This window comes from Ixodes scapularis, unplaced genomic scaffold, assembly GCF_016920785.2.
Source record: "Ixodes scapularis isolate PalLabHiFi unplaced genomic scaffold, ASM1692078v2 PGA_scaffold8__174_contigs__length_109621045, whole genome shotgun sequence".
In the NCBI taxonomy this organism is placed as follows: Eukaryota; Metazoa; Arthropoda; class Arachnida; order Ixodida; family Ixodidae; genus Ixodes; species Ixodes scapularis.
Genome location: NW_024609883.1, coordinates 102,298,123 through 102,325,509, shown reverse-complemented (window position 1 = coordinate 102,325,509; position 27,387 = coordinate 102,298,123). Strand labels below are relative to the sequence as shown.

Genomic DNA, 27,387 nt, shown 5'->3' with positions numbered 1-27,387 from the left:
CTGTCCGGAGCGACGCCTTAACCGATTAGACCATCCCGGTTATAAGTGATTTTCTGAAATTTTAAATGGGAAATTGGCGGCCGATGGAGTTTCCGAATACATGGGGCTCTAGTTTCTATGGCACCAGAAACCGAAAATGGGCTCTATTTTCCCACTGAAATTTTCAGAAAATCACTTATAACTTTTGAATAAGGTATCGGATCGGGCTGAAACTTTGGCATCTGGTGTGACCTGTGGCGCTACCTTTGAAGGGAGAATGAGCGTTCGGCGATGCCTAGTTTATTTTTGCGGTAAAAAAAAAAAAAAAAAAAAAAAAGAAAAACTGTAATTTTTTTTTTTTTTTTTGAGAGCAAAGTAAGACGCTGCTCCAGAGGCACATACGGCTTCACGCACATTGCACTCGCAAAACACATTCACACGGCGCGAAATAACGTAGAACATTATCGACCTATTTCCATTCTGTCTTGCTTTCCTAAAATCCCGGAAAAACATATGTGGGTAACTATGAATAGCTTTTTAAATAAACACAGTTTACTATCTCCTTCTCACTACGGATTCACACAAGGCCGAGGTACTCAAATGCTCCTTGAGGACTTTTCTTACATGCTCAATTTATCTTTTGAACGGAATCAAGTTGCCTGCGCACTGTTCCTTGATGTCCGCAAGGCATTTGACAGTGTTAACCATCACATTTTGTTAACAAAGCTTTCAAAGTTAGGCTTTCGAGGTTCTTTTCTAAATTTACAGGAAAACTTTCTACAGGATATATGCGTCAATGTGTTTCATTTGGAGGATATCAAAGCGGATTCTTTTCAATCAAAGCGGGTGTGCCCCAGGGCTCGGTTTTAAGTCCACTGTTATATAATCTTTATGTTAATGACCTCTTCATTGTGGTACCGATTTCAATATGCTGACGACACTGTTATTTTATCTAGAGCGTCCAATTATTCAGATGCTTTTTGGTCTTTACAAACTGCGGCAATTAAAACTATGGTCTGGTTTGAAGCTAATTTAATTAAAGTTAATATATCCAAAACGCAGCTAATATATGTTTCCACAACCCTTTGAAAAAAGTTAATATGACCTCCTCTTTACGATTACATGCGTCTAGATGTCTATCATGTGCATGTGAGCCTATACAGCATACATCTTCTACAAAATATCTTGGCCTATTCTTTGATAGTGACCTAACCTGGAACACTCATCTTGCTCATGTGTGTAAGAAAATTCGTGCAGTGTTTTTGTTTGCCATACAACACGAGATATTTTATGCCACTATCCGTTCGAAAAAATTTTGTACATGCTCTTGTTTACAGTGTGCTCCGTTACGGTATTACCTTGTATGGTCATTGTGCTCTGCGTTGGCAATTTAGAATTAATTCGATTCTGCGTTCTTTGTTAAAGAACATTTCCTATGAGTTATGCCTTGGTAAGGACACTGATGTGTTTAAAGCACTGTATTTGCCTGATTTGAACTCGCTATTGATGGAAACTGTTGTTCATAGGCATTTTTGGGATAATCAATTTAAAGTTCCATATGCACCTTCGTATTCTTAGACCCAAAGAGCGTTACCGGGTACCTCGATGTTTGACAAGATTTGGAAAAAGAGCTCGGAGTTACTATGTACCTGCATTTATGAACAGACTACCTTCTAATATTCTAAATTTAAGAACAAAATACAAGCTCAAGAAATCCCTGAGAAATTTTAGATCGTAAAGTGCTCACTAGTTTGCTTTTGTTATTCTGATTTCTTTGTGTGGATTTTATTTTACACGTTTCCTTTAGCAAACGGCATGGTTTCACTGATTTTAAGACGCTGCCAGTCAAGCCCAATGTGGCTAAGGCAGGTCAGACTTAACATACGTTTTGAACCCGCCGCCTGACCGGCGAAACTTGCTTTCGACGAGTTGTGCCTTTTCCCTGCGGCACTGCGCTTTCGTAAAACTTTCCACGTGTCCTCAACGGCAAATATCAAAGCTCACACAGGATGTTCAAGAACTTCTTCGGCGAATGACGACAAACAAATAGAAAAAAAAAAAAAAAAAAGACGGCAGCACGCAAGGTGGCCGCAATCGCGCTGCAGCGAACAAGCGGGGTTGCGCGATCCAGCAATTGTCATCAGCGGGCGGGAACTTTCAAATGTGTAGTCGCTGCTGTGCGACAACGAACGCCAGACGGTTAAGTAGCTAACTAATTAAACTCTTTTGCCTTTAATTATTTTCTAGTTGCCGCCATGACCCTCTTTTGGTTCCTTAAACAAGACCCTAAGCAAGCTCCTCAAAAAAAAAAAAAAAAACATTATGAATTGCCAAAAAAAAAAAAAAAAACTGGATTTGGTTACACATAGCACTTCAGTTTCTGTGTTCAGGAGTTTTTACCACTTTTAGGTAACGATAACCTTCGTACTCTGAAAGTGCGTCCCTGCTCCCCTACGTATACGCGTGAAACCGAAACCTATTTTATCCAAAGCCGTAGCTGAGTCAGCCGAGCCAAGTCCGATTCAGTCGGATTGTGCGGATTGTCAACAGAAGCCACGTGACATTATGCCACCGAGGTGCCGGCTGCAAGAGCTCCTTTTCGGGCAGGTTTACGAAGGGTTCAAGGCCTTTCGATACGAGATACTCCCATTGCCGTGGAAGCCGACGCACCCCTATAACGACCAGCACACTAACCACCTGTTCCGTCCACTTTCCGGCGTTTACAAAGGCTCAAGACGCGATGGCGGCTGAAGGCGCCGATAACCTGTCGGCTGTGCTCTACAAAAAAGACGATCTTCGTTTGGTAAGCGTAATGCTCATGGCCTTCGTTGCTTGCTTTGACTTTATAAGCACGCGTTGCGCTCTTTGGTTTACGTACGTTTTACCGTAGGTTTTTAAAACCGGGTTTCTGCCAACTCTGCGTCTCGTCTGTTGCAGGAGCAGAGGCCTGTTCCCGAGCCCGGAGATAACGGTAAAGCTGTGTTTCGGTGCAGGGACTATTCATTTTACGTCTTTCAAATTACCAACAGATCCGTCGGTTATCTGGAGTGCTTCGGATCTTACTGTACTAATCGTCGTGCCTAGACCTATCGAACTCGAGATCCGAGAGTTCGCCATCACATACTGCGCGCCCGTCGTCTGGAGCGCATGCTTGGTAGTGAACACCTGGATACCCCGCGTCAGTCATGCAAGCCCGTTTGGGGTAAAACTTCGAAGCATCAAGGTCAAATGTGTGGTGCACCGACGACACTGTGATTTTAGATGAGATGCACTACTGCATTTGAAATTCCAAGGTACACCTGATATTGCGAGCGGGAAAAATGTTACTAATTATTTAAAATGAATACATACCATGTTATGTATCTAAACCGGCGAGCCAACCCGCTAACCCTGTATTGAGCCTTGCAATCCACCATTTTATAAAATGGTCCCTTCGAGAGGTTTTGTTACAAACTGCGCTAAGGCGTGGCACAAATGAGCGCAAGCGCTCCCTCAAACAACAGGGCGAAATCTCAGTGGCCTCCGAAATGTCACTTTTCCGCCTATTGTGGCCTCCCTTTTGACCCCAAAATTCACACAAAAAAGCCTCCTCTTCTCAATTAACGGCGCCATTTGTTTCGTACTGAGAAACCTTCGAACCCAATCTCCATTACTTTACAACTTTTTTCTACAGGAACCACCAGTTGTTTCGAAAATACGTGATTTGAGTGAGTTGTGGATATGCCTGCTGTCTCAGTAACCTCCCAGATATAGTCCCAAGTGAGCTAATGTTCAGTCATTAGGTCATGATAGCTGATAAACACCGAGATGAAAACTTTTTTCCCCGTCCAGGTCACACTACTCACTAGAGTGAGGTCCTTATGTACCAAAAAGATGACCCATTTAATACCTGTCCATCGTTATCAACTATTAGGTGTAGCGACCAAATTCAAAGTCTTATCCTTTCGCCCTATAATGGACTGCGGCAGATGCGTCGAGCCACCGGAGCCAATCCGCAGGGTGAAGCTGGTCACATGACCTTCCAGTTGGCAGATCGACGCGCAGAGCGTGAAGTCACGCACACTGTGCCTGGAATGCATCTTCGACCAATGGGTTTGGGATCCCAAAGTGGCAATTGCGTCGCCAAAGCCAATGTTTCACGCTGTTGAATATCGTGGCTGTTGGTTATAGAAATGCCAGTGAAAAATGTGTGTCAGAGATTGATTGCCTTGGGACTATCACTGACACCAGATGGCGCTGTGAGACGAGGAAAATTAGAGAAGACCTCCTTGTCTGATTGTGCCATCTGGTGTCTGCGATAGTTCCAAGGTACCCAATCTTTGATGTTGGTTTTAATACAGGAATCAACCTTGCGTGCATGTAATGTTTAATTTTTTAGGATGCTCGGAGCATATACATTGGGTTATGGCCAGAAATAGATCGTCGCACAAAGTGGTTTAGTGCCCCTTTAAGGCTGGTTCGCGCACTTGCGACTGCTTACGACCAGAGAGTCTAGAAGCCGGGCTTTAAGCCTCTTGTGACTGCTTACAACCATTGCAAGCAGTCACAAGACGCTTTAAAGTGGTGTTCTGCCTCTCCAGTCATAAGCCGTAAGCGGTTGCAAGTATGCGATTCGGCTTAACGGTAAAACAAAGTCTAGCCGACAAATTCTCGGGTGCTGTCGTGACTGACAAGGCAGCCCCGGTCGTCTTGCAGACGTGCAGATCCGGGTTCATTCGGTGGGCATCTGCGGCTCGGACGTGCACTACTGGGTCCACGGCAACATCGGCAACTTCGTCGTCCGCGAACCCATGGTGCTGGGCCACGAGACGAGCGGCACAGTCTCCAAAGTGGGCAAGAACGTCAAGCACCTCAAGCCAGGTACCAAGTTTTGGGCAATCGAAACCCGGCGTCGGAATACGGGAACCACGAAACCGGTTCTTTGTTTCGACTGGCTAGCTGTCGGAATGAACGCGCGCATTCGTAGGAGGTGGAACGGGGAATCGATGCTGGTTATAGTCGCCGACAAGGTGAGAGCGGTGGGGGGGAGCTTTATTTGTCCCACCTCCGGCACGAGCTTTCTACCTCCGACGACGCTCCGGCCTCTCACGCACCTGTAGCGTGCTCGCGCACCCAAAGTATGGAGAAGTGCGGACAGGAGGCCGAATGTTCAAGAGGCACACCTTGCCGTTCCCGTCCGGTCCAATGGCCCGTGGCGTGGCCAGGAATATTTCTCCAAGGGGTGAGGTCGCTGGGATCTCTATGACTAGCTAGGTTGGAGGGGGGAGGGAGGGTCGAAATGCACGTGCATAATGTAGGGTCGGTTGGATTTTGGGGGGGAGCGGGGGCTGAAGGCTCTTAGCCTTTCCCGTGGCTATGCCACTGGCAGTGTGTTTTCGCAAACACTGTGTCTATGAAGCTAGCATTCGTTTTCCTCCTTTCCCTCAAGTGGACAGTCCTGCCAGGGTAAAATTAATTAATTAATGAGGTTATAAATCATTGTTCGATGAATGAATGAAAAAAAAAAAAGAATTCTGTGAGTGTGGATGCATGTACTGCACGTGCTTGCATCTGCAGCAGCAACTCTCCTGAAGCAAAAATTCAAAACAAACGGCACGTTGCACTTGCTTTTGTCAATACCTTACTTCGGCTATTTATTACAAACCTTTTACTGACAAGGTAAAGCGCATGCAACATGCATACGTATGTTCCCAGCACTCTTCTTTCTGTTTGGGTAATTAGCAAAAGGCCCGTACCATTTGGGAATGTGGCCTGTCGCTCAAAAGTACTTGTAATCCTCGCGAGGTAATTGCACGTGGGAGATAAGCATCATCCAAATTCTGCGCTGCCAAGTCTTGTTTTACGGTGCCCTTTTGATTTCGAGGAGGCGGGGCGATGCGGTTTTGTGCAGTCGTAGACTGCCCGGGGGCCTGATTGCTTTCCAAAGCATTTTGTGCGAGACTGCGGTCATTGTTTCACTGAGGTAACTCATAAATCTGATGTCTGTACCTTGAAGTAGCGAATGCCTTAATGAACTTTGTTTGGGTCTCCGAATGGCCGCCTCATCTGCGCCGCATTCTCACCTCGCTGTGGCGTGGCCCGTGCCAGGTGACCGCGTGGCCATCGAGCCCGGGGTGCCCTGCCGCTACTGCGAGTTCTGCAAGACGGGCCGCTACAACCTGTGCCCGGACGTCTTCTTCTGCGCCACTCCGCCCGACCATGGCACCCTCACCAGATACTACACACACCCTGCCGACTTCTGCTTCAAGTACGCTCTTTCCCTCACTTGACCAAGTGTAAGGGGCTACCCTTCCCGCCACTCACGGCGATTGCTCTCTCTCGTCAGGGAATGGATGCAAATCTGTGCAGGTGCGAGATCGTAAACCCACGAAATTCCCGTACGAAAACTTGCAGAGCCTACCGCTTACACCGAGTGTTTTCTGCAATTCTATTTGCCAAGCGAGACAACCGTGGCCAGGTTTCCCGTTTGTTTTCAAAATGTCCTTTTGTTTTTCAGTTTGCCCCTACTCCAACTTTTGTTTGTTTCGGAAAGGCGACCTTCTTGTAGCGCTCGACATGTTGCGCATGTATGCAGGTTGTGGCGGATGTTTTATACATTATTTTCAAGACCGGTAAGGTCCTTAAGAGCAGAATGAGAGCTGTGAGACCGGCACACGTCTTGGCACTTGTTAAACAAAAATGACGAAGTCACATCAAGCAGTATGTTTGTCCGTTTACAAAAGGAAATAATAGTTGAGGTGGAAAGAGAAAGTTCAAGTCTCATCAAGGCTTTATTTTATCTGAACAATGAGGGCAGGTTAACGGCAACCGATACTGTGCCTTACATGCGGGACAAGCTTACTATAGGAGTTTGTCAGCCAATCTATTCAAATTGTTTTATTGTCTCTTTCGGTTTTGCAGGACATTAAAAGAGGTACATCCTAACCATCCGTAGCGCACCCCAAATATTAGGTTCAGTAGTGCATCGGTGCACTTGTGATAAACAATTCAGTGAAGTGTTGGGAGGAACTACTCTAGTACCTGGAACCTGACTCGCCTTGGGAGTACTATAAGGCAGCAAATTGGCCTAGTTGGTAAACGTTTTTCACGATGGGAAAAAACAGCCCGGTAATCGTGGACGAAAAAAAAAACACAGGACAAAGACAAAGTCTTGTGGTGGTTGTCTTTTCTTCATCTGCGTTTACCAAGCTGTTTGTCACCATCGTGTGCAACTTGAGAGTCTTAAACCTTACAAAGCGAATTATAGTGGGAGGTATCCATCGCAGCGACGTTTTTCCGCAACGCTTCTTGACGGTGCTGCCTTTTGCAGGTTGCCGGACCACGTGTCCTTCGAAGAGGGGGCCCTCCTTGAGCCGCTCTCTGTGGGAGTCCACGCTTGTCGCAGGTCCCACCTGAGCCTTGGCCAGACGGTGCTTATCTGCGGAGCAGGTCTGTGTCCTCCCCCGTCCTGGTCTGCCCTTTCTAGGCTGTTGGGAGGGAGACTGAAGTTGGCTTCAAAGTCCGATTTCGTGGCTGAATCACGTAGCGGATGTGGGCATCCTAGGCAACACTTTCAACGTCCTAATCCCGAAGCGACGGTTGCTTGCGTGATTCTTCGATCGAATTGAGCGCACAACAGGTTTGGTTCCCGCAATTGCCTGCACCAACATGGCGTCGCATCTTCTTTTTATGGATTCTCGGCAGGGGGTTGTAGTGTTGTCTGGTAAGGGTTTGCAGAGACAAGGGCGCAGCATTGCCCAGATTTATATTGTTGTCATAATATTTGCTGTGTCACCAAAAGCGAAACATTTTTTTCTAAAAAAAGTCCCTAAAAAAGTTGGCTTTAAAGACATTAAGGGTAAAGGGGGGGGGGGGGGGGCAGTCACCCCCCTCCCTCTCCCCATTTTTCCCTTAAATCTGCCGATGAGTCCTGGGTGGTTATTGCTGACCCACCACCACACGACAGCGCATAGAGCGATCCACTGCAGATTGAAACATCGGGAGGTTGATTCTTGCCGTTCCCAGATAGACAGCCATGCTGCACTCCCAAAATGCTCCCCCCCCCCCCCCCCTTTTTCTGCTGAAATGTGAGACACTCTTTCGAGACAGGCTGATTTGTGGCTGTATGTCCTGATCTCCGAGTCTGCCACACCGCCTGTTCCCAGGGCCCATTGGTTTGGTCTGCCTTCTGACTGCCCAGGCCATGGGAGCCAGCAAAGTGGTCATCACAGGTACGTCCAAGGACCAGCGTTGTTTTGTAAGCGGTGGTCGCAAACTTCATTTTGCTGGCTTACCAGCAAAGAGGAAGAAAGAGTGACACTTTAGTTCCGTCTTCTTTTATGTAGGCTTCCGCTTGCTTTTTTGTGTTATTATTTAATGCTATATCTTGCCTAACCTCTGTGCACTGTGCTGTACCGTTAGCGCAAACGAGCGATGACCGTTTTTTTCCTGGTTTTTTCTTTGAATCGAAAGGTCGTTGTTGAAGCTTCTAGTGTGGTGGTGAGTGCTTATTCGGGGCGCTAACTTAAGCGGTGCAATCTGGTGCCCATCAATACCCCTCCAAAGTAAAATACAATAGAAGCACCAATGTTCATGCTAGTGGTGTCGTATACGAGGAGCAAAACGAGTCATTTTACGGGAAATGGGACAATCTGACCTGTTGTGAAGTTACGCCCCAGTATACTGTAAAATCTAGAAGTGCTGTGCTACGCAAGTCTTCCTAAACACAAAGCAAAAGATAACGCGTGGTTGGCTGCAATCCCCAAACAACAGCTGCAGGGGCCTGTCTCCTACCCCCTGACCTGTTCTCATCGTTTTGTTGACAAGGACTAAAGAAAAAACCTCAATGTATCCAAATAGTTGGGAGTCAGATTGCGACCTCAGCTGAGGCGTGCCGCTGTTCGGACAAACTTTCTGGCATCACATCATATTGAAAGTAAAAAAAAAAAAAAAAAAAAAGCTAGGAGGCAGCCAGTGTTTTGTTATTAACTCTTCCAATCCTCGATTCTTATTTTTCGAAGTCGGCAGTGTAGTTTTTTTACAGTCGTCGTAAAAAGTGCATTTTATGAATCACAATACTTATTACGGACGTGCAACTTGCGACACCTGTTAATGTTTTCAAAAATGCCTTCACCAATTATGTTGCTAAGAAAAGAAGTGGGGAGGAGCTCTGATTGGGTGGAGGAGGACACAAACTTTAATAAACACTTCGAGCGCCAAAAATATCTTTTTTTTTTCGCAGTGATTTTTTATTATTTTTTGTGTGTGTGTGTGCGCAAAAACGCAACTGCTCGAAACTGTCACCGAAACTGGATTGGGGAGAAAGAAGAAATGTAGAGGTGGGGAGTGTTGGCCGGAAATCACGTAGCTACACCTGACCATGTTTTATTCTTTTTTTTTTCTTTTTTTTTGGCCTTGCGAGGCACATGAAAAATTCACATGTTGCACGAAAAATGCCGAAGTCAAGCAAAGCTTGACACGTTTTTCAAGCTCTTACCAACTCATGTTTGTCAGACGAGCAATGTCTTCAGCCAGGAGAAGGGACGGCGACTCGGCGACATCTTCGTGCGAATCAGCTTGATGGTCGGGTGTGTCGTAGGGAATAAATCGTAATTGTTTTGATCGGTCAACGATTTCTCTTTCGAAGCTAGACAGATGCACCGATACTACGAGCAACAGTTCTGAAGAAGAAATCCCACGCTCGTCTTCCGCCGCCATCGCTTAGTCCGCTTTGTTCAGCCGTCCAGCCCGCGACTCCCGCGATATGACGCCGTGTTGAGAATTGCGCAGAGTGCTTCCGATTCTTTCTTCAACTTTTTTTTTTTTTTTCGATCAACGTATTTGCAGCTTTTAGAAGCCGCAAGAGGTGGTATCATAATTTTTAAAATTTTAATATTGAGCGTTTCCCTTGGATGACTCACGACTTTGATTATATTTGGTGTGTGTGTCTAAACCATAGAGAACTGCACGTGACCACTGGGAAGAGAGTGAGCGCGACTCCAACCAATCAGCTCTCGATCGGAGGTTTTCGGGCGGAAAGAAAACGAATTTCGAGCAGCAAATTGTGTTCTGGGTAGTTGGGCTCTCTCGTATGTCATGTACAAATAAAAACCTTGGCGAGCGTCAGTGGCGTAGCCAGAAAATATTTTCGGGGGGAGGGGGGGGGGGGGGGGGGGGGTTGAGGTGGCTGGGATGTCCATGACTTGAGGTGTGGAGAGGGCGAAAAGGGGTCAAAATGATTGTGTATATTATAGGGTCGGCTGGATTTCGGGGGGGGGGGGGGGGGGGCTCGGCTCTATAAGCACCCCCCCCCCCCTGGCTACGCCCTTAGCGAGCATAAATAGTACCCTGTCAGTGTCCCTTGAAGGTGTCGTGTGCAAACGGACCTTAAGAAGGGATTTCTCCTTTCCGTGCCATTGATCGTGTTGACGCGAACCACGGTGTGCAGATATTGTGGACAACAGGCTGGAGAGGGCTGTCCAGCTAGGCGCCAGCAGTGCCATCAACGTGGCCGCCAAGTCAGTGGACGACATCAAGAGGGAGATAGTGAACGCTCTCGGCGACCTTCCGGACGTCTCCATTGAGTGCACCGGAGCCGAAGCCAGCATCCAGATCGGAATGTTGGTGAGTGCTGCGGCCGGCGCTGGGGAGGTACTTGAAGCAGTGCGTTTCAGTTTGTGTGTTCAGAGCACTTGCGTCTCCCACCAGGTGCCTGCGGGGATATGTACTTATGACTAAAGCTCCATGTTTTTAGGGTTTAATTTTTTTTAAAAATTGGGAGGCCTTTTTTGGTTGTGTTTTTTTTTCCACAAATTTGGTCGTTTTCGGTTTTTGGCGTGGGACAAAAATAGAATTGGTGTTTATTGACAGATTCGGTGGTTTTTGGTGTCAGTTTTTAGCGTGGGACAAGAATGATTGGGGCTTATGTTGAACAGAACAGGGCATGCATGTAGGAGTCCACGAGCACCAGGGAACATGCGCACTTGACCCAAGTACTTAAAAGTTGTCCCGGTTTTATTAAGACCTGTTCACAGACTTGCATCCATGTAGGACTGAGAGAGACAAGGCCGGTTTTTAAGCCTCTTGCGACGGCTGAAGACCAAATGCGCTGCTGCGGAGCAGGTCCTAAGTCTTTGCAAGAGGCTTAAAAACTGGCCTTATCTGAGCCAGTCCTACTTGGTTGCAGGTGTGTGAACGAGCCTTTAGAGGGCAGGAGTTGCCGAAGAAAGAAGCGGTCTCGCGGGCAGTTCAATGGGGGCTGTTTTGGGCCAACACAGATTAATGCTGCATATGAGGATTTTTTTTCTTGAGAGACAGTTCTAATTCGGGTTCTTTGGTTTCCCTCGATTTCGGTAAAACCCACTCTGGGGTTCATTTTCAGGTTTAATCGGTATGGACCGAAAACTTGGAGCCCTATACTGATGACCCTGTTTGGGAGCATTTTTTTTTTCCATTATTTTCCAATTTATTTTTTAAGCGATGCTTGATAGTCTGTGTCCAGGGGCATTTCTAACATTCATTTCTGGCTTCAAAGATGAAAAGTTTAAAAGGCGCAAACTGAAACGGGACGAAAAAAGACACACATAGGACAAGTACAAACTTCCAACTGATTTAATATAATGCCAAATATCGCCAAACTCTGGATCACCATCAGCATTAGACAACCCTAAGCAACAAGGTAAAGGTTGCTATCACTAATCACATGCAGCCATCAAGAAAAACAACCTCTTCGTTCAGCAGATACCGATATGGCTTGCTTACACATTTGTCAGCCACTTTTTTGGTACAGAAAGCTAAGATTGTTTCCTTTTCCATCTTCTCAATCCCTCTCTTAAGAAACCTTAGTTCACTCCCAAAGTCTTTTCAGTGCTCTGCAGGATGCCCACCCGAACTAAATCATTTGGAAGTTGGCGCTTGTCCTTGTCATACGTGTGTCTTTTTTTGTCCTGTTTCAGTTTGCGCCTTTTAATCGATAAGTACCAACTAGCCCCAACCAAAGTTTTATTTCATCTGTGGCAGCTGCTTTGTCGATCATTGTAATGTAAGGCTTTGCTTACCAAATGAAATCTGAGTTATTTTTCCTGTTGTCGGGCTAAATAATGCACTCAAGTTTTATTTTATTGTTTTCTGTTTTATTAGAGATACATCGAAAATAAATTGAAAACTTTAAGGAAAGATTGTGTCAGAAAAGTACCGTACCACTACCTAAAGCGAAGATATGGCTTTATACCAAAGCAGTGTAGTGAAGCTTTTTCCCGAAAAATAAATTCCCAGTTCCTTGCCACGACTTGCGAGTGAACTGCGGCGACATCGCAGACACTGGAGCCCCGCGGTTACTCTGCCGGATTTAAATTTAGCAGATGTATGAAATTTTATAATCAGAGGAACGGTGTCCTTGGACACTGTAACGTCACACCGTGACATCATGCGGCACCCTGACGTCACACGACACTAAATGCAACAGAGAAATCTTCCCGCCAAGCTTAGCGGGCCCATACGTAACATGCACATACAACACACGCGAGATTCGTTGTGAAACCTCGCCAATAACGGCCATCGCCTTAAAAATTGACTTTACCATAAGGGATTCTACCATACTTTTGTACTTCGACTGCTTTTTATGTCTACCTTGCGACGACTGCCGCAGCCTGGCACGTGTTTCTCTGAACTCAAGAGGCTGTAAAGGAAGTGCAGCCTGTTAAAGTGGTGAGGCAGGTGAGTTGGTCCACTCAAAAGAAGGACAAAGATGGGCAGCAGACAAGGCGAGCCAACCTCTGTCCTCGTTTATTGTGCACGGCGTTGCCCATTTGTTGGAGTCCCATCTCCAACCTCTCTTCCGCCCTCCCAGGGAACCAAGTCCGGCGGGACGTTGGTCCTTGTCGGCCTGGGGCCCAACGAGGTGAAGGTGCCACTTGTGGACGCCGCCGTCCGGGAAATCGACATCCGCGGGATCTTCCGATACGTCAACTGGTGAGTTTCGCCCTCCCCCAGTCGGTGCGGTCTGCGAAACCCACTTTGCCGCGGGCGTTTGTGCCGCTTCGGAAGACCTCCGTCGTTGTTCGCTCCTCTTTGGTGAGCTCTGGCCACATTTTGGCCGTCGCTCGGTCAAAGTAGAGCTGCATGTGGTGCCATACATAAGTTGCAATAAAACATTTCAACCTGGAATATGCGAGAATATGTAGGTGAGGCAAGACAAGAATGCGTGACAATCACAGATTTTTCGTCTTCCAGCAGCATGGAAAGATCAAAACAATGTTTTAACGCGCGCCAGAAGTGTCGACATTCAAGATGGCTGTGCCCTTGTGGTAAAGTTGTATAGCAACAGTGGAGCGAGCGGTGATGTGGGGATGCGCCAGCCACTGATTGAGGCGCAATCTGCGTCATGCAGCTACCCAACGGCCCTGGCCATGGTTGCGTCCGGCAAAGTGGACGTGAGGTCTCTGGTGACGCATCGCTTCAGGCTGGAGTCTGCCGCAGACGCCTTCAGGGTTGCCAAGACGGGAGAGGGAGGGGCCATCAAGGTCATGATTCAGTGCGACAACTGAGCACGGCCCGAGTGGCCGGTCGGCCGTTTGCCGATTTCGCCGGTTTGGCCGTTTCCTCGATTGCACTGTTCTGCTAGGGCCTCTGCTTTGTTTCGTACTAACCCGGAAGCCATTTCTTTTCTATGAAATGTCGTGCCTCTTGTAAGACTGTGATATGTCTGTGCCTTTTGTAAGACATGTCTGACAGCTTGGTGCACTAGCACCATTTTGTTACGATTGACAGAGCGGAGTGCTTTGTGCCTTAGGGGTGTAATGCGACTGAGGGGATAAAATAGCTTTTTTAAAGAAAAGCATAATTTCTCTTCTGACGACTTTTAGGCCTCTTTAGAAAAATTCTGAATCAAGCGATTGATTGCATTGTAACCATAATGAACTCGATGGAAGTATTTACCTAAGAAAGATTGAGTCCGTGGAAGCATTGCATCTATAATAAATAGACTTACCTGTAATAAATAGACTTACCTGCAATGGGTATTTTGGTGTCCGTAAGATTTTTCGTTTGTCTGTCTTTGTTCATTTGTTTGTTTTCAGGAGTGCATAAAACAGAATATAAAAAAAGTTATCAAAATTTAACAAAAAACTTGAAATATTTTTTCTTTTTTTTTGTGTGGGGCACTTGAATGTTTTGTCAAGATACCCTCTACTTATTTTTTTTCGTCAGAAAAAAAGGGAGAGATGAAACCTTTTTTTCTTCTACAGGGTTGTGTGAACAAAGTCGAACCGAAACAACAAGGAGCATGACGAAGTGTGGTCCCGAAAGATGTCGAGGCAGTCAGTGGTGTTCCCCTCCTATGCTCCACAAGAATGCGCTAAGGCATTTTGGTTAGAGGTGTGCAAAGAGGGAAATATACCCTTTCAGAAATTCTGTGCCATCTCGTGGTTCAAATATCATTGTAACTTTTTGCACACTAATGGCAGTAAGAACGGGAGTATTTCATTGGGCACCGTCAATTTTGTGCATCACTGGCAGACAGAAATGTGTTCCTTGCCATACATTTCTTTCTCAAATTCAAGCTTGTTGGTGACAAAGAAGCTACCAGTCTTACCGAAGCGCCGACCTGAGCAAAACCTTCGATAAAACTCGCCACATCAATGAGCTTATTTGTAGGTAGGGTGTGTGTCAAGTCCAAAATGAATGCATTTTTCTGCCGCATTGTGCTAACACCTAGAATGTGCAAGCTTTGTGCGTGATCTCTGGGACTGCCAGCACATACAGGCAATGTCTAAGGACATAGTTTGTGTTATCAGCTTCGGTGCGGGTCTTCATACGGCAATGACAAACCGGATATGCAGTTGGAGAATGCGTCCACCCATTCACAAATGAATACACACTGTGCTGGACAGATGAACCAGTGACCTTGAGTCATTCAGTTGCGGCACCTCGCGAGATGCCTTGGGGGGCGACGGGTTAAAGGGAGACTTCAACGAAATTTGAAATATTCCCGTCGTGTTCAAAAATAGGTTGAATATGATCCACAATATCCGTAAATGACAATCGCACGTTTGTATTTTGATCCTGGTGGCTGTATTTTTCGTTATAAACGGCCCACTCTGTCAAGCGCTCGGAGAAGGCCCAGCTTAGAGCACGTGACATCCAACGCAATCGTGACGTAGGTCGTCTCAAGACGAGCAAAGCTACGGCGAGGCTGACGTCGAGAGGATGGCCTAGTCGTTCCAGCCACCGAAACGGCTGCTTTTGTACGAATTTTGAGTGACGGGTTAATCTTCTATAATCTTCTAGGGGGACAATAGCGACTTCTGCGACACACAAAAGGGATTCTCGGGAAAAGGGGAGTTCCTCCTTCCCCCCTTCTCTCGTCGTGGCCGGAGACGAGACAACCTCCGTCACTAGCTGTCAAGGTTCCTAGACGACCATTACAAACGAGGCGCTAGCGACATCCACCAGGTGCTCTTTGCTAATCGTTTAATTCATTTTAAAATTCCTTTTCGAGACTTTTTTTAACAAGATATTGGTATGTTCCATGTGATACTGCTCTTTTGAACACATTTAGACCAAAAAATGAGCGCCGAAATTTTGTTGTAGTATCCCTTTAAAGGACGAAGCCGTTAAATTAGGAACTCTCCGTAGCTTGCGGGAGCTCATGCCGTTGCATTGAGTATGGATTGAGCACGCACCCGCGGGAGATCATTTACAAGAGCTTTTTGCATTTCTAGCAGGAGCCAGATCCAGAGCAAACCACGGTGAAGGAAGGGAGGTGTTGGAACAAGGCTAGAAAGGGAATCCGAATTTCAGTGGGGCTTGGATCGCCTCTCCTGGCAGGGGCACTGTCGGGTTGTGCTCCGTACGCAGGCACGCTCACGCTCCATGCGGTCTTTGAGTGGGCGTGGTAGTGCGTTTCGCGGCCTTAAAAACGTGCGAGCGGATAAGGACTGTTGCCCAATTTCCTGTCGTGATGCACCATCTCGCGGCATTTGCCAGAAATGGGAGCCAACCTTCGACACATCCTGCTCCGTGACAAAGCGGTCAAATTCAGACACCTCTCTATTCCTCCCAGCGCACTCTAAACTGTACTGCAAGTACGAATGAAATGCGAACAGTGGAGAGCGTCGGTCTTTGTTGCTTGCTGCACCACTTGGAGACGACGAGGAACTGACAAAACTATGGGGTGGAAAGGGGGCTGCGAAGGTGCACGCCTACTCAGATGTGCACACCCTTGCAACCCACCTCTCTGTACACCGGTTTTATTGTTTCTTGGTTGCCTCTATGGTAAGTGACCGGTTAGGAGTTATGGAGAGCTCCTCTTCTTGGTTGCCTCTATGGTAAGTGACAGGTTAGGAGTTATGGAGAGCTCCTCCCACCTCTTTGCACTTTAGCAGAACGAACGCTGAAAGAAGGGAGCTCCCCTTTAGCATTCGCTCTGCTAAAATGGAAGGAGGGAGAAACTTTGTCTGAACTCTTCACCTGTCGCCGACTATACAAGTTTGCAAGTACAGCCTCAGGGCGCCGCCATCTTGCTCATAAAACCATTTTTCTACTTTCGCTGAATATTACTTAGAACCGCTCCCTAAAGTTAATAACTGAATAATCTTGCCTTGGTTTTTATTTCTAGGCAATGGCAGTCGCCAGCAAAATTCGAAAAATATGAGATTGTTTTTTCATCCCCTCAACTCGGAGTCAGAACAAGTGGCCACGTGGCCTGGTGCCTATATATCCTTTGCCGCCAACTTGAATCATAGCCACGGACTGGGGCTGGCAAAGTAGAAAACTTGTGCTGAGCTCGAGACATTGTTAGAGTTCGACAGTTATCATCACCGTAGTGGTTGGACACGACCCACTACCCGAGTGTCCGCCGAGGCATTGATTATTACGAGCCGAAGTCGAGTGCCCACGCATTCTCGCGTCCAATCCATGAGCCGCGCTCGACCCGTTAGGCGGGCGATTTCGATCCCACAATTACGTCATCAAGCTTCCCCTTTAATCCTCGCAATTTCACCGCGTCAAAGAGGCTTCTGAATCAGTGGCGGTCTGACCAGTGCGTCCTTGCAAAGTTATGAACATTCCAACCCAGTATCGTTTCATGACCCCTTTAAAAAGCCCCTAAATTTTTCTTTTTCTTTTTTTTTTTTTTTTTAGGTTTGGTTGGGACACGCGTGTCAAAAAATAAAATAAATTACGCAAAAAAAATTTAGAGGGCGAGAGATTTATTTGAAAATCTGCGCGCGATTTCCATGACGTCACGGGTCATTTTGGAATGACCATCTCATCTCTGTCGTGAAGGCGAAGCCGATCCACCTTCACGCGCCCGAAATGCTGAGAGAGAAAACGAGTGGATAGGGACATAGGAGGTGACTATCGACTAAATCGCGTCTTTTTCCAAATTACTTTTGTGACACGCGTGTCCAAACCAAACTGCTTAAAATAATTTTTTTTTTCTGGTTAGGACAGACATTTATTTTTTTTTATTTACATTGTACCTACATCGCCCTGTGGGCATTATTGTAGGGGGGGTTTTAGAAAACATTATAACAAGTGGAAAAAGAAAATGTCATTATCATCAATGGACACAACATCTTCCGGGAGATCGTTCCACTCTCTCGCGGTTTTGACAAAAAATGAATTCGCAAAACTGTCAGTCCTGTAAGTGGGAACAGCAACTTTTTTAGAATTATCACAACGGCTAGAAACGTAGGATGGCTCCATAAGATAAGTGGCTTTATCAATTCCTGTTTTGTTGTGAAAGACACGGTGGAAAAATTTTAGTCTTAGTTTTTTTCGTCTACATTCGAGTGTTTCCCATCCCAGCATGGCTTTCATATCTGTAACACTAGCATAAGGGTCATAGTTGTTCAGTACAAAACGCGCGGCCTGATTTTGAATTTTTTCTAGTTTATTGATAAGGAAGTCGTGATAAGGGTCCCACACAACGCACGCGTAATCAAGGATCGGTCTTACCAAAGAAAAATAAAGTGTTTCTTTAACGTTTCGCGACGCGGATCTAAAATTTCGACGGATAAAATAGAACATTTTACTAGCCTTTCCGATTGTACGTTCTATATGGCTGTTCCATTTTAGGGAATCCGAAAATAGCACTCCTAGGTAAACATACTCAAACACAGTACATAAAACAGTCCCGTTGATTAGGTAGCTATAAGAATCGTGCAGCTTACTTCTCGAGAAACGAATATGTTTGCATTTACTTAAATTTAGGCTCATTTTCCATTGATTGCACCAAGAAGATAAAATATTTATGTCGGTTTGTAATATGGCCAGGTCGTCTGACGTGTTTATTTCCCTGTACAATACGCAGTCATCGGCGAACAGTTTAATATGAGACTGTATGTTTTCGGTGATATCATTTATGTATATGAGAAAAAGTAAAGGCCCTAAGACACTCCCTTGTAGCACTCCCGACGTAACCCGAGTTGATGTGGATATAGTACCGTTTAAAACAACCCGCTGCTCACGACCTTCTAAATAATTTTGTATCCAATTCAGGACGTTGGGATCTATGTTTAGCAAAGCCAATTTATACAATAATAACTGATGGAGGACCGTGTCAAATGCCTTTCGAAAGTCTAAGAACACGCAGTCGACATATTTCCTGCTGTCTAGTGATCTGGATATATGATGATAAAATTCTACCAGCTGTGTGTTGCAAGAGTAGCCGCTTCGAAAACCATGCTGTGAGGGGGAAGTGTAATGAATCCAGGAACGATGTAAATAATGTGTTCAAACAACTTACATGAGATCGATGTCAATGAAATAGGGCGATAATTTTCAACACTGGCTTTAAAACCCGATTTAAAAACTGGTGTAACGTTTGCCATCTTCCAATCCATTGGAACCATCCCCGTCTTTAACGTTTCACTGAATATAACAAAAAGATAACGCGCTATGGATTCACTGCACTTAAGAAAAATAACAGGGGAAATGCCATCAGGTCCGACAACCTTGGTTGCATCAATTCCGCGCAGCAACTTCACTATACCATTCATGTCAATTGTAATGCTGGGCATTACGCTTTGCTGCGTTCGGCAAGCCACTGGAGATAGCAGATGCGGAGAGTCTTCCGAAAATACCGACTTAAAATACGAGTTAAAGCATTCAACCTTCGCGTTATCAGACACCACAGTACTACCATCAACTTTCAACGCAGGAATAGAAGTGTCTTCCTTTCTGTTCGCGTTGACGAACTTCCAGAATTCTTTAGGGTTTCTTTTCAGATTTTCGTTAAACTTGTCAAAGAACACTTTTTTGCTTAATTTTATTTGCAATTTGAGAAGCCTGTTAATCTCTTTGTACTTCTGCTCAGTTTGGACTGACCAACTTTTGGTCAGCGTTTTGTAAGCACGTCTCGCTTTACCTATAAGTCTGCGAATTTCTACATTAAACCAAGGCTTATTTTTTTTACGCTTCCTCATTTGTTTCGATGGAATATACACCTCCGCAAGCTCTAATATTTTATTTCTAAAAGCATGCCATATAGTTTCGACGTCACTATTTTCGGACAGACGACTAAATGTATAAAAATAGGATTCAAGCTCTGCATCGATCGCTTCGTAATTACCTTTGTCGTACAAAAATACTTTCCGTGGACACTCCGCTTGCTTTCGCGTTCCGGGCTCCGAGAGCTTAGCAACAACCGCGCAGTGATCACTTATGCCGGGAAGTACAGTGACCTCGGATACAACGCCAGGAAAATTGCATAAAATTAAATCCAAGACAGAATTCCCTCGCGTCGGTTTTTTAACATATTGTTCAAATCCAAATACACTGATTATGTCAGCAAACATCGAGTAAGCGCGGGGTCCATCTGTAGCAAGAACTTCATCAGACCAGTTGAACCCTGGTAGATTAAAGTCTCCTCCCAAGAATACACTATCTGGAATTGTCGTCAACAAGTCACCCAATTTGTCTATCGAGTACGCATCACTATCTGGGGGGCGATAAAATGTACCAAAAACTAAAGTGGTCCCCTTAGGTAAAACTACTCGACACCATACAGACTCAGTGTCGTTTTCAGAAAAAACTAGTTCACTACTACTCCGGTCTGATGAAATTAGCAAACACACACCACCTCCGTGTCCATTTCTATCTTTGCGGTATACGGAAAAACCAGGGGGAAAAACTTCGCAATTAGAAACCGAGTCATGCAGCCATGTCTCTGTTCCCATAATAACTTTGGGTCTGATTGTCTCGACCAGAGATAAGAAATCGTCCACTTTATTTTTTATGCTACGGAAGTTCACAAGTAATACCGAGACATCTACATCTGATAAAGCGGCATTTTGACAGATATCTCTCGCACTGCGTCAATCCTGCTGAATCGGTGGAGACTTTTTACGAACGAGTATAGGCATGCTTTGTTCGAAATCCCAGGCGTACGTGTCTCCGTTGATAACGAGCTTGTCGTAGGTAAGATATACTTTGTTGTTCTTATCTTGTCGTTTTTCTTTGGAATAGTCCCATAGCTTGCGCCTTTTTTCTCTGACAAGTGCACTGAAATCCTCGGAAACGCTGTAAGCAGAGTTTTTGAATTTAAAGGCGTTGCGCATGATGTTGTCACGTTCTTTCCAATTTTGAAAGCTTGCTATAATCGGCCGACAGCTACGTTCCTTGAAAGTACCTAAACGGTGGGCCCTTTGTATTGAGGTGACATCGATATCTAGATTACCTTTACAGATGCGTCTAACAAGAGTTTCTGACTCCTCCCATGACTCTCGCACTGTGTCATCAGGTATGCCAAAAAAACACCAAGTTTGTCCTGCGGCTCCGATTTTCAAGGTCGTCTAGTCTTGCTTCCAGCTTTCTTCTATTTACTTCAACATCTGAGATCCGTTGTTCAAATTGCTCGTTTTTTGCAATTAAATTCTCTATTTTATTGTGAATCTCCGTTTGTTTGCTTTCAATAACATTTAACTTCGCGAGGACACTTCTTTGACCGTTTTGCAGTTCAGTGAACATAGATTGTATGAGTTCCATTTGTTCCTTAGTTGCAGGACCAGGATTAGTTTCTACGTCGCCACATGTTTCAAAATAATGTTCGGCAGGAGAAAAAAATGTTTTGCGGCCGAAACCGAAACTGCTTTTGTGGGATGATGATGATAGCAATTCGCCGGACCTCAGTGCGCACACGTTATCATCATCATTACACAGAAGTACAGTTTCGGTTTCGCCCGCAAATAAAAAAAATTCGTATTGTAACATAAATTTTAGAGAATTTTAGTAGATCGTGTTTTCAGGCCACGCTATCTGTAGCGGGAGCTTGCGCCGCCACTTCGATGCATGCTTTGCGGCGCGCGCCCGTACCGGTAGCAGGCCTTTGAATACGATCTACTAAAACTCCCTATTAAGCGAAAAAAAATTTTTTTTTTTCTTTCGCCGAACATTATTTTTGAGACATGCCTGTCCTAACCAAGTAGACTATTTATTTTTCCCCTGATTATGGCCGCGCCTTCGGAGGCCATGCACTCCGCTGTTCGCATTTTATTTGTACCCGATAGTACAACACACACTAAAAAGAAAGGGGATTACCAACGACAGGGAAATGCTTATGGGCGTCAAAACGATAGCCTTGGACGAAACTGGAACGGAACAGCATGACGAAAATAATCCCTGGGGAAGGGGAACGGGACAAAGGACGAACACAAATCTCCAAACACAACAATAGGCGTGCGTGCGTGCGTGCGTTAGTGTGTGTGTAAGGGGGGGGGGGGGGGTTGTTTTAAAAGGGTTTTCAAAATGACTCGAAGCAAGCACACCACTAGCTTGCTGTTTTCAAATTCTAAAGTCATGAGCGACTTTCAGAAATTTGAAATGGTAAAATGACGGCCAGCGTTAGCCACGAATGCATGCCTGGCGGCTGGTCCGCTCCTAATTCAGAAGGGGGTTAATGGGCCCCCTTCTGCGTTAGGAGTGGTGACGTCAAGCCATAAAGTATTGTATCAATCCCCTTTGGTGCGTTTTTTTTTTTTTTTTTTCGTTCCTTTTTTTTTTTAACTTTGAAGCACGAGAAAACGTTTTGCAGCCTTTTGATTTTACTTCGATATCCTGCGCTGTTATTCGCCTCAGCGCGCTTACCTTGCAAGGTAAAGAGGGAGCATATACAGCTTTAGAGAATTGTGATTGTATCCATAAAAATGACAGAGAGTCGTAAAATCGCAAAATTTTGGGATACAACAAGTCACGGCTATTACGTGATTCCGTGAAAAGAAAAAAATATTTCCTTCGTGAATTCTCAAAAAAAAAAAAAAAGAAGAAACACACCAGGAGATGTTTCTGGAGAAGGAAGAAGATTAGACTACGCGCGGCAGAGCAGCTGCGCGATTTTCCAAAAGAGGAGCGCTAACGCAGCCGAACTTTACGAACGCATATTTCGCTTCTATCGTCGGATGATACGTCAACAGATGCCAAAGATTTCGTAGCCAGGACACTCCTCCCATCGCTGAGGTTTCTTTCACTGGGTGCTGGCATGGCGCTCTGCAAGACCGAGTGATACAACAGCCTTCGCCATTACGACACGTCAAACGTAAGAAGTCCACTGCTCTAGATAGCATCCCATCTTCAGCCCGATGTCCTTCGGGGGCTTTTGTCGCACTCCATTCTGGGACCTAAACGTAACATGGAACACGGACAACCCCCTTCTCACGCCGTGCTTCGAGGACACCATCCTTACATGGACCCCATTCCTGGTTCTGGCGCTGTCTCTGCCCTTCAAGATGGCCTCATCTTTAGGCCCAATGGTCGTGCCTTATCCGTATACGCTGTTGACCTACGCGAAGTATACCATGACAGCTTACCTGTGCATTATTCACGCCTCGTCTACCTACGTGAGTGCGACGGAAGACACTCCTGCGTCCGAGTTCACTGCGTCCATTGTCGACATGATGGGCTGCTGCGTAGCGATCCTGTACCAAGTGGTCGACCAGAGACGAGCTCGAAGAACTTCCGACCTCTTGTTCACGTACTGGGCACTGCGAATGCTAGGGCGCTTGCCCACCTACTACAGGATGCTCCGAAGCACCTTCAGTACGCTCAGCGACTTGGTTCCGTCTGCCCACAACTACACAGTCGTCATGATCGTGTTTCCGGTCACCTGCTGCCTCGTGGTGCTCTACTCTTTCACGGAACGGCACGGCAATGACATCACCACAACTTGCCCTATGGACGTTGCCTCTGTCCCTTCTACCATCAGCTTCGAGTGGTTCACACCACTCATGGTCACTGGTTTCCGCGACACGCTCAAAGTCGCAGACCTCTTTGAAGTGTCCAAGGAGTTGAAGACCGTCCACAACTACGCCAAGTGGATGCAAGCCAACGACGACACGATCAAAGGCTACCGTCTCGTCAGGTCGCTCGCCCGCACGTTCTGGCCCTCGGTGCTCAAAGCTTCGTTGATACACGCAGTCTTTGCTCTCTTCAGAACGTTGCCCTCTGTCCTGTTAACCTTGGTCATCAGATACGTCTCTTCGGACCAGGAGACGTGGAAAGGCTATTTGTACGGGGTCGCAATCTTTTTGGCGAGCAAGATCGGCATGACCCTTCTTCGTCATTGCACCTTTCACTACGTTTTGCTCGGCTTGCAAATCAGAGGCCTCCTGGTGAGCGCGGTCTACCAAAAGACACTCCGCATTGCAAGCGCTTCGCTGAGGAGGTACACCGTAGGGGAGATCTCTAACCTGGTGACAGTAGATGCGGACAAAGTTTACCAGTCTTCCCTCCTCGTTGGCCAGGGATTTACAGCCTTCTATTTGATCGTGGTGGTGACCATGTGGCTCTGGTTCTTTGTGGGCCTTCCCGCTTTTTCCGTGCTCGTTGTCGTCATTTTGGTATTACCTATAACGTATATACTCAGCCGGGTTGGCAGCGGACTAATGCAGGAAGTAATGGTGTTGAAGGACAGCAGACTGATGCGCGCTGCTGAGGCTCTCGCCAACATCCGGACACTCAAGTTTTACGCCTGGGAGATCCCTTTCATGGAACGCATCCTCAGCATCCGTGAAGAGGAAGTGGCAACACTCAAGCGCTTTGCCACTTCGTCGGCGTTCATGAAACTGTTCTGGTTCAGTCTCCCATTTATGCAGTCGCTTTCCGTTTTCACCGTCTACATGCTAACGAAGGGACTGACCACGCTGGACGTCGAGACCGGCTTTCTGACTATCACCTTGTGCAGCATGCTTCGGAATCCGTTATCCGCCTTTCCCGATCTCGTCGCAAATTTGATCCAGACACGCATCGCTTTTATCCGGATCGCGGAGTTTTTGGACGCCGACGAGAAGGACCCCGGCCTTATCGGGGAAGACGCCGGATCTGGAAACGCGATTCGAATCGAGAACGCGTCTTTTGCGTGGTCCCGAGTCTCGGAGGAACCACCCCTTCTGAAGAGCATCAACTTGACCGTTAAAAAGGGGCAGTTGGTCGGTGTTTTCGGCCTGGTTGGCAGCGGAAAATCATCCCTGCTCACTGGAATGCTGGGGGAGATGCACCTAATCGAAGGTACCATTGACATCGCCGGATCGGTCGCCTACGTACCTCAGAGGGCATGGATCATCCAAGGGACTATTCGCAAGAACATCACCTTTATGAACGACCTTGACAAGCACCTCTATAAGAAGGTTATTGACAGGTGTTGCCTGAGGAGCGACTTTGACATGCTCATGGATGGTGACAAGACGGAGATAGGAGAAAAGGGCGTAAACCTGAGCGGCGGCCAACGGCAGAGAATAGGCTTAGCTAGGGCGGTTTACCTTAACAAGGACGTGTACCTGCTGGACGATCCACTAAGCGCTGTTGATGCGCTCGTCGGCTCTCTCATCTTTAACAAGGTGATTGGTCCGCATGGCATCTTGCGAAAGAAGACCAGGATCCTCGTCACTAATGACTTGTTTCTTCTTAGGAGTGCCGACGTCGTCGTATTTATGCAAGACGGGGCTATCACAGATTGTGGCACCTTTCACGAACTTGTAGCCAAGGATGGCACTTTCGCGAAAGTCGTGTCCGAGTACTCTGAACATCCAGTAGAAAGAAAACGTAGCAATCAGATGTTGCATGTGCTCAGCGTTATGAGCGAAACGTTTGAGACAAGCATCACCATGTCCGCTGCCACACGACCCAACGCTCTGATTTGCGCGGAAACGGTCGAGGTCGGCTCCACCAAGAGAGAAGTCTATATTAATTACCTCAAACACATCGGCGGCCTCATCTGTCTCACCTCATTCGCCAGTTACGTAGGCTGCCGCGTGTTTGACATCGGTGGTGGTCTCTGGATCAAAGGCTGGAGTACGGACGCTTACCTTCCCGCGGCGCAGCAGACGGTATCCAGAAGAACCATTCGCATCGTGGTGTTCGCAGTCATCGGGTTGTTAACCGGGCTCTTTGCATTTTTAGCCACCTCCGCCCTGAGCGTCGGAGCGGTCAAGGCTGCCAGAAACTTGCACGAAAACATGATCAGATGCATCTTCGAAGCCCCCATGAGCTTCTTCGACGGTACTCCACTGGGAAGAATCCTGAACAGAATAGGCAAAGACGTGGACCAGCTTGACGTCCAGTTGCCTCTTACGGCGAACATATTTCTCGAAATGGTCTTCCAGTTACTTGCCATGTGCATGCTCATCAGCATTGTCCTCCCGCAGTTTCTCCTCATCGCCGCACCGCTGTCGTTGCTCTACGTCCCTATTCGGAGCCTCTACTCGCGAACTCTGCGGCAGCTGAAGCGCCTGGAGTCTGTCACCAGATCACCCATGATCAACACACTCGCAGAAACACTAGACGGCCTCAACACAATCAGAAATTACGGTGCTGAAAACGTTTTCTTCGACAGGTTCGTAGAGGAAATCGATTCAGCGCAGAACTGCACATTTTGTCTCGTGGTCTCTAAGCACTGGATGATCAGCCGTTTAGACCTTATCGGGTGCTCCATGGTGCTCGCCACCTCTTTCCTCATCGTCTACTGGAAGGACAGCATGTCTCCTGGTACAGCCGGGTTACTGCTTTCCTACGTCTTCACATCGACGTTCGCCTTCAACAACTTGGTCCATTTCGCAGCCGGCGTGGAGACCGCCATAGTTTCGTCCGAGCGTGTCGAAGAGTACTCCAAGGTCGAGAGCGAAGCCCCACGGCACGTGAAACCCAGCCCACCAGAGGGCTGGCCGCAGAATGGAGTCATCACGTTCGTCAACTTCAGCGCCCGGTACAGAGAAGGGATGCGGCCTTGCATACGGGACGTCAACATAGAGTTCTTGGCGTCCGAGAAAGTTGCCATCGTTGGGCGGACAGGCGCCGGAAAGTCGACGCTGACCTTAGCCCTCTTCAGGATCATCGAAGCGACAAAAGGCTCTATTCTCATTGACGGCGTCGACATTTCCGAAGTTGGACTGCATGATCTACGGTCCAGGTTGACCATCATCCCTCAAGACCCGGTTCTCTTCAGTGGTACCTTGCGGATGAACCTGGATCCCGAAGACCAGTACGATGACACTGATCTGTGGCAGGTCTTAGAACAAGTCAACCTGAAGGGTCGCTTCGCAGAGGGCCTGAAGACCGTTATTTCTGAATGCGGCACGAACATAAGCGTGGGTCAGAGACAGCTCGTATGTCTCGCCAGGGCAGTACTCAAATCAACCAAGATCCTCATTCTGGATGAAGCCACAGCGGCCATGGACGTCGAGACCGATGCTCTCATACGAAGGACCATCAAGACGGTGTTTAGGGACAGCACAGTGCTGACGATTGCTCACCGTCTCAACACCATTTTGGACTCTGATAGGATTGTGGTGATGGCTGACGGGGAAGTAATTGAAGTGGGCTCGCCAGAGAATCTTTTAGCTAATCCCGATTCTGAGTTTCACGCCATGGCTCAAGAGGCTGGTATTGTGTGAATGTTACCCTATATTTTTTATTTAGAGGTCTACATCGTTTTCTTTTTAGTTTTTGTATTATATTTCTAAGTCTTTGTATGAAGCGAAGAAATGAACGACACCAATATGGTCTGATATATCTCTAAGAGGTTGGGCAACAAACGAGTCAATAAATACCTTGTGGCCCCATTAATTGTTGGTACATATGCCCTTTGACCAGTGATGGAAGCGCTGGGCCATTTGCGCCAAAATGAGGCATGAACAAACATCTGCTAAATCTTGAGCCAAATTTACGTCATTTCTGCTGAGAATTACGCCACACCTGCACCTAAGTGGGAAAGGGTTTATTATTGGTAGATTCTAATATTCGGAGTAGAAGGAAAAGAACAGGGTACAGATATTTACTCCACATGCAGTCCCTTTTCACTATATCCCAGAAGGAATGTAGGGGAAGCGTGCTCTTGTTTATCCATGGCTCTCTATGAAACGCTTGATGATTCCCTGTCCACAATGTGGGTATTAGCGCCGAGATACTTCGGTGGCGCCCCCTAATGGTTTCCATCCGTGA

The 27,387-nt window shown here is 46.7% G+C and overlaps 2 protein-coding genes across 2 annotated transcripts; both read left to right on the top strand.

The window, feature by feature from the left end:
* Nucleotides 1-2,509: 2,509 nt before the first annotated feature.
* LOC120850501 (sorbitol dehydrogenase) lies at nt 2,510-13,974 on the top strand. The gene is made up of 9 exons (XM_040223006.3): nt 2,510-2,782; nt 2,917-2,950; nt 4,675-4,839; nt 6,067-6,226; nt 7,289-7,407; nt 8,124-8,189; nt 10,406-10,581; nt 12,806-12,927; nt 13,346-13,974. Exons 1-9 carry the CDS (start codon nt 2,720-2,722, stop codon nt 13,500-13,502), a joined length of 1,062 nt encoding a protein of 353 aa, XP_040078940.2. The 5' UTR covers nt 2,510-2,719; the 3' UTR covers nt 13,503-13,974.
* Nucleotides 13,975-22,535: 8,561 nt separating this feature from the next.
* LOC120850502 (multidrug resistance-associated protein 1-like) lies at nt 22,536-26,840 on the top strand. Its single transcript, XM_040223007.2, has one exon. It carries the CDS (start codon nt 22,536-22,538, stop codon nt 26,838-26,840), a length of 4,305 nt encoding a protein of 1,434 aa, XP_040078941.2.
* The last annotated feature ends 547 nt before the right edge of the window (nt 26,841-27,387 follow it).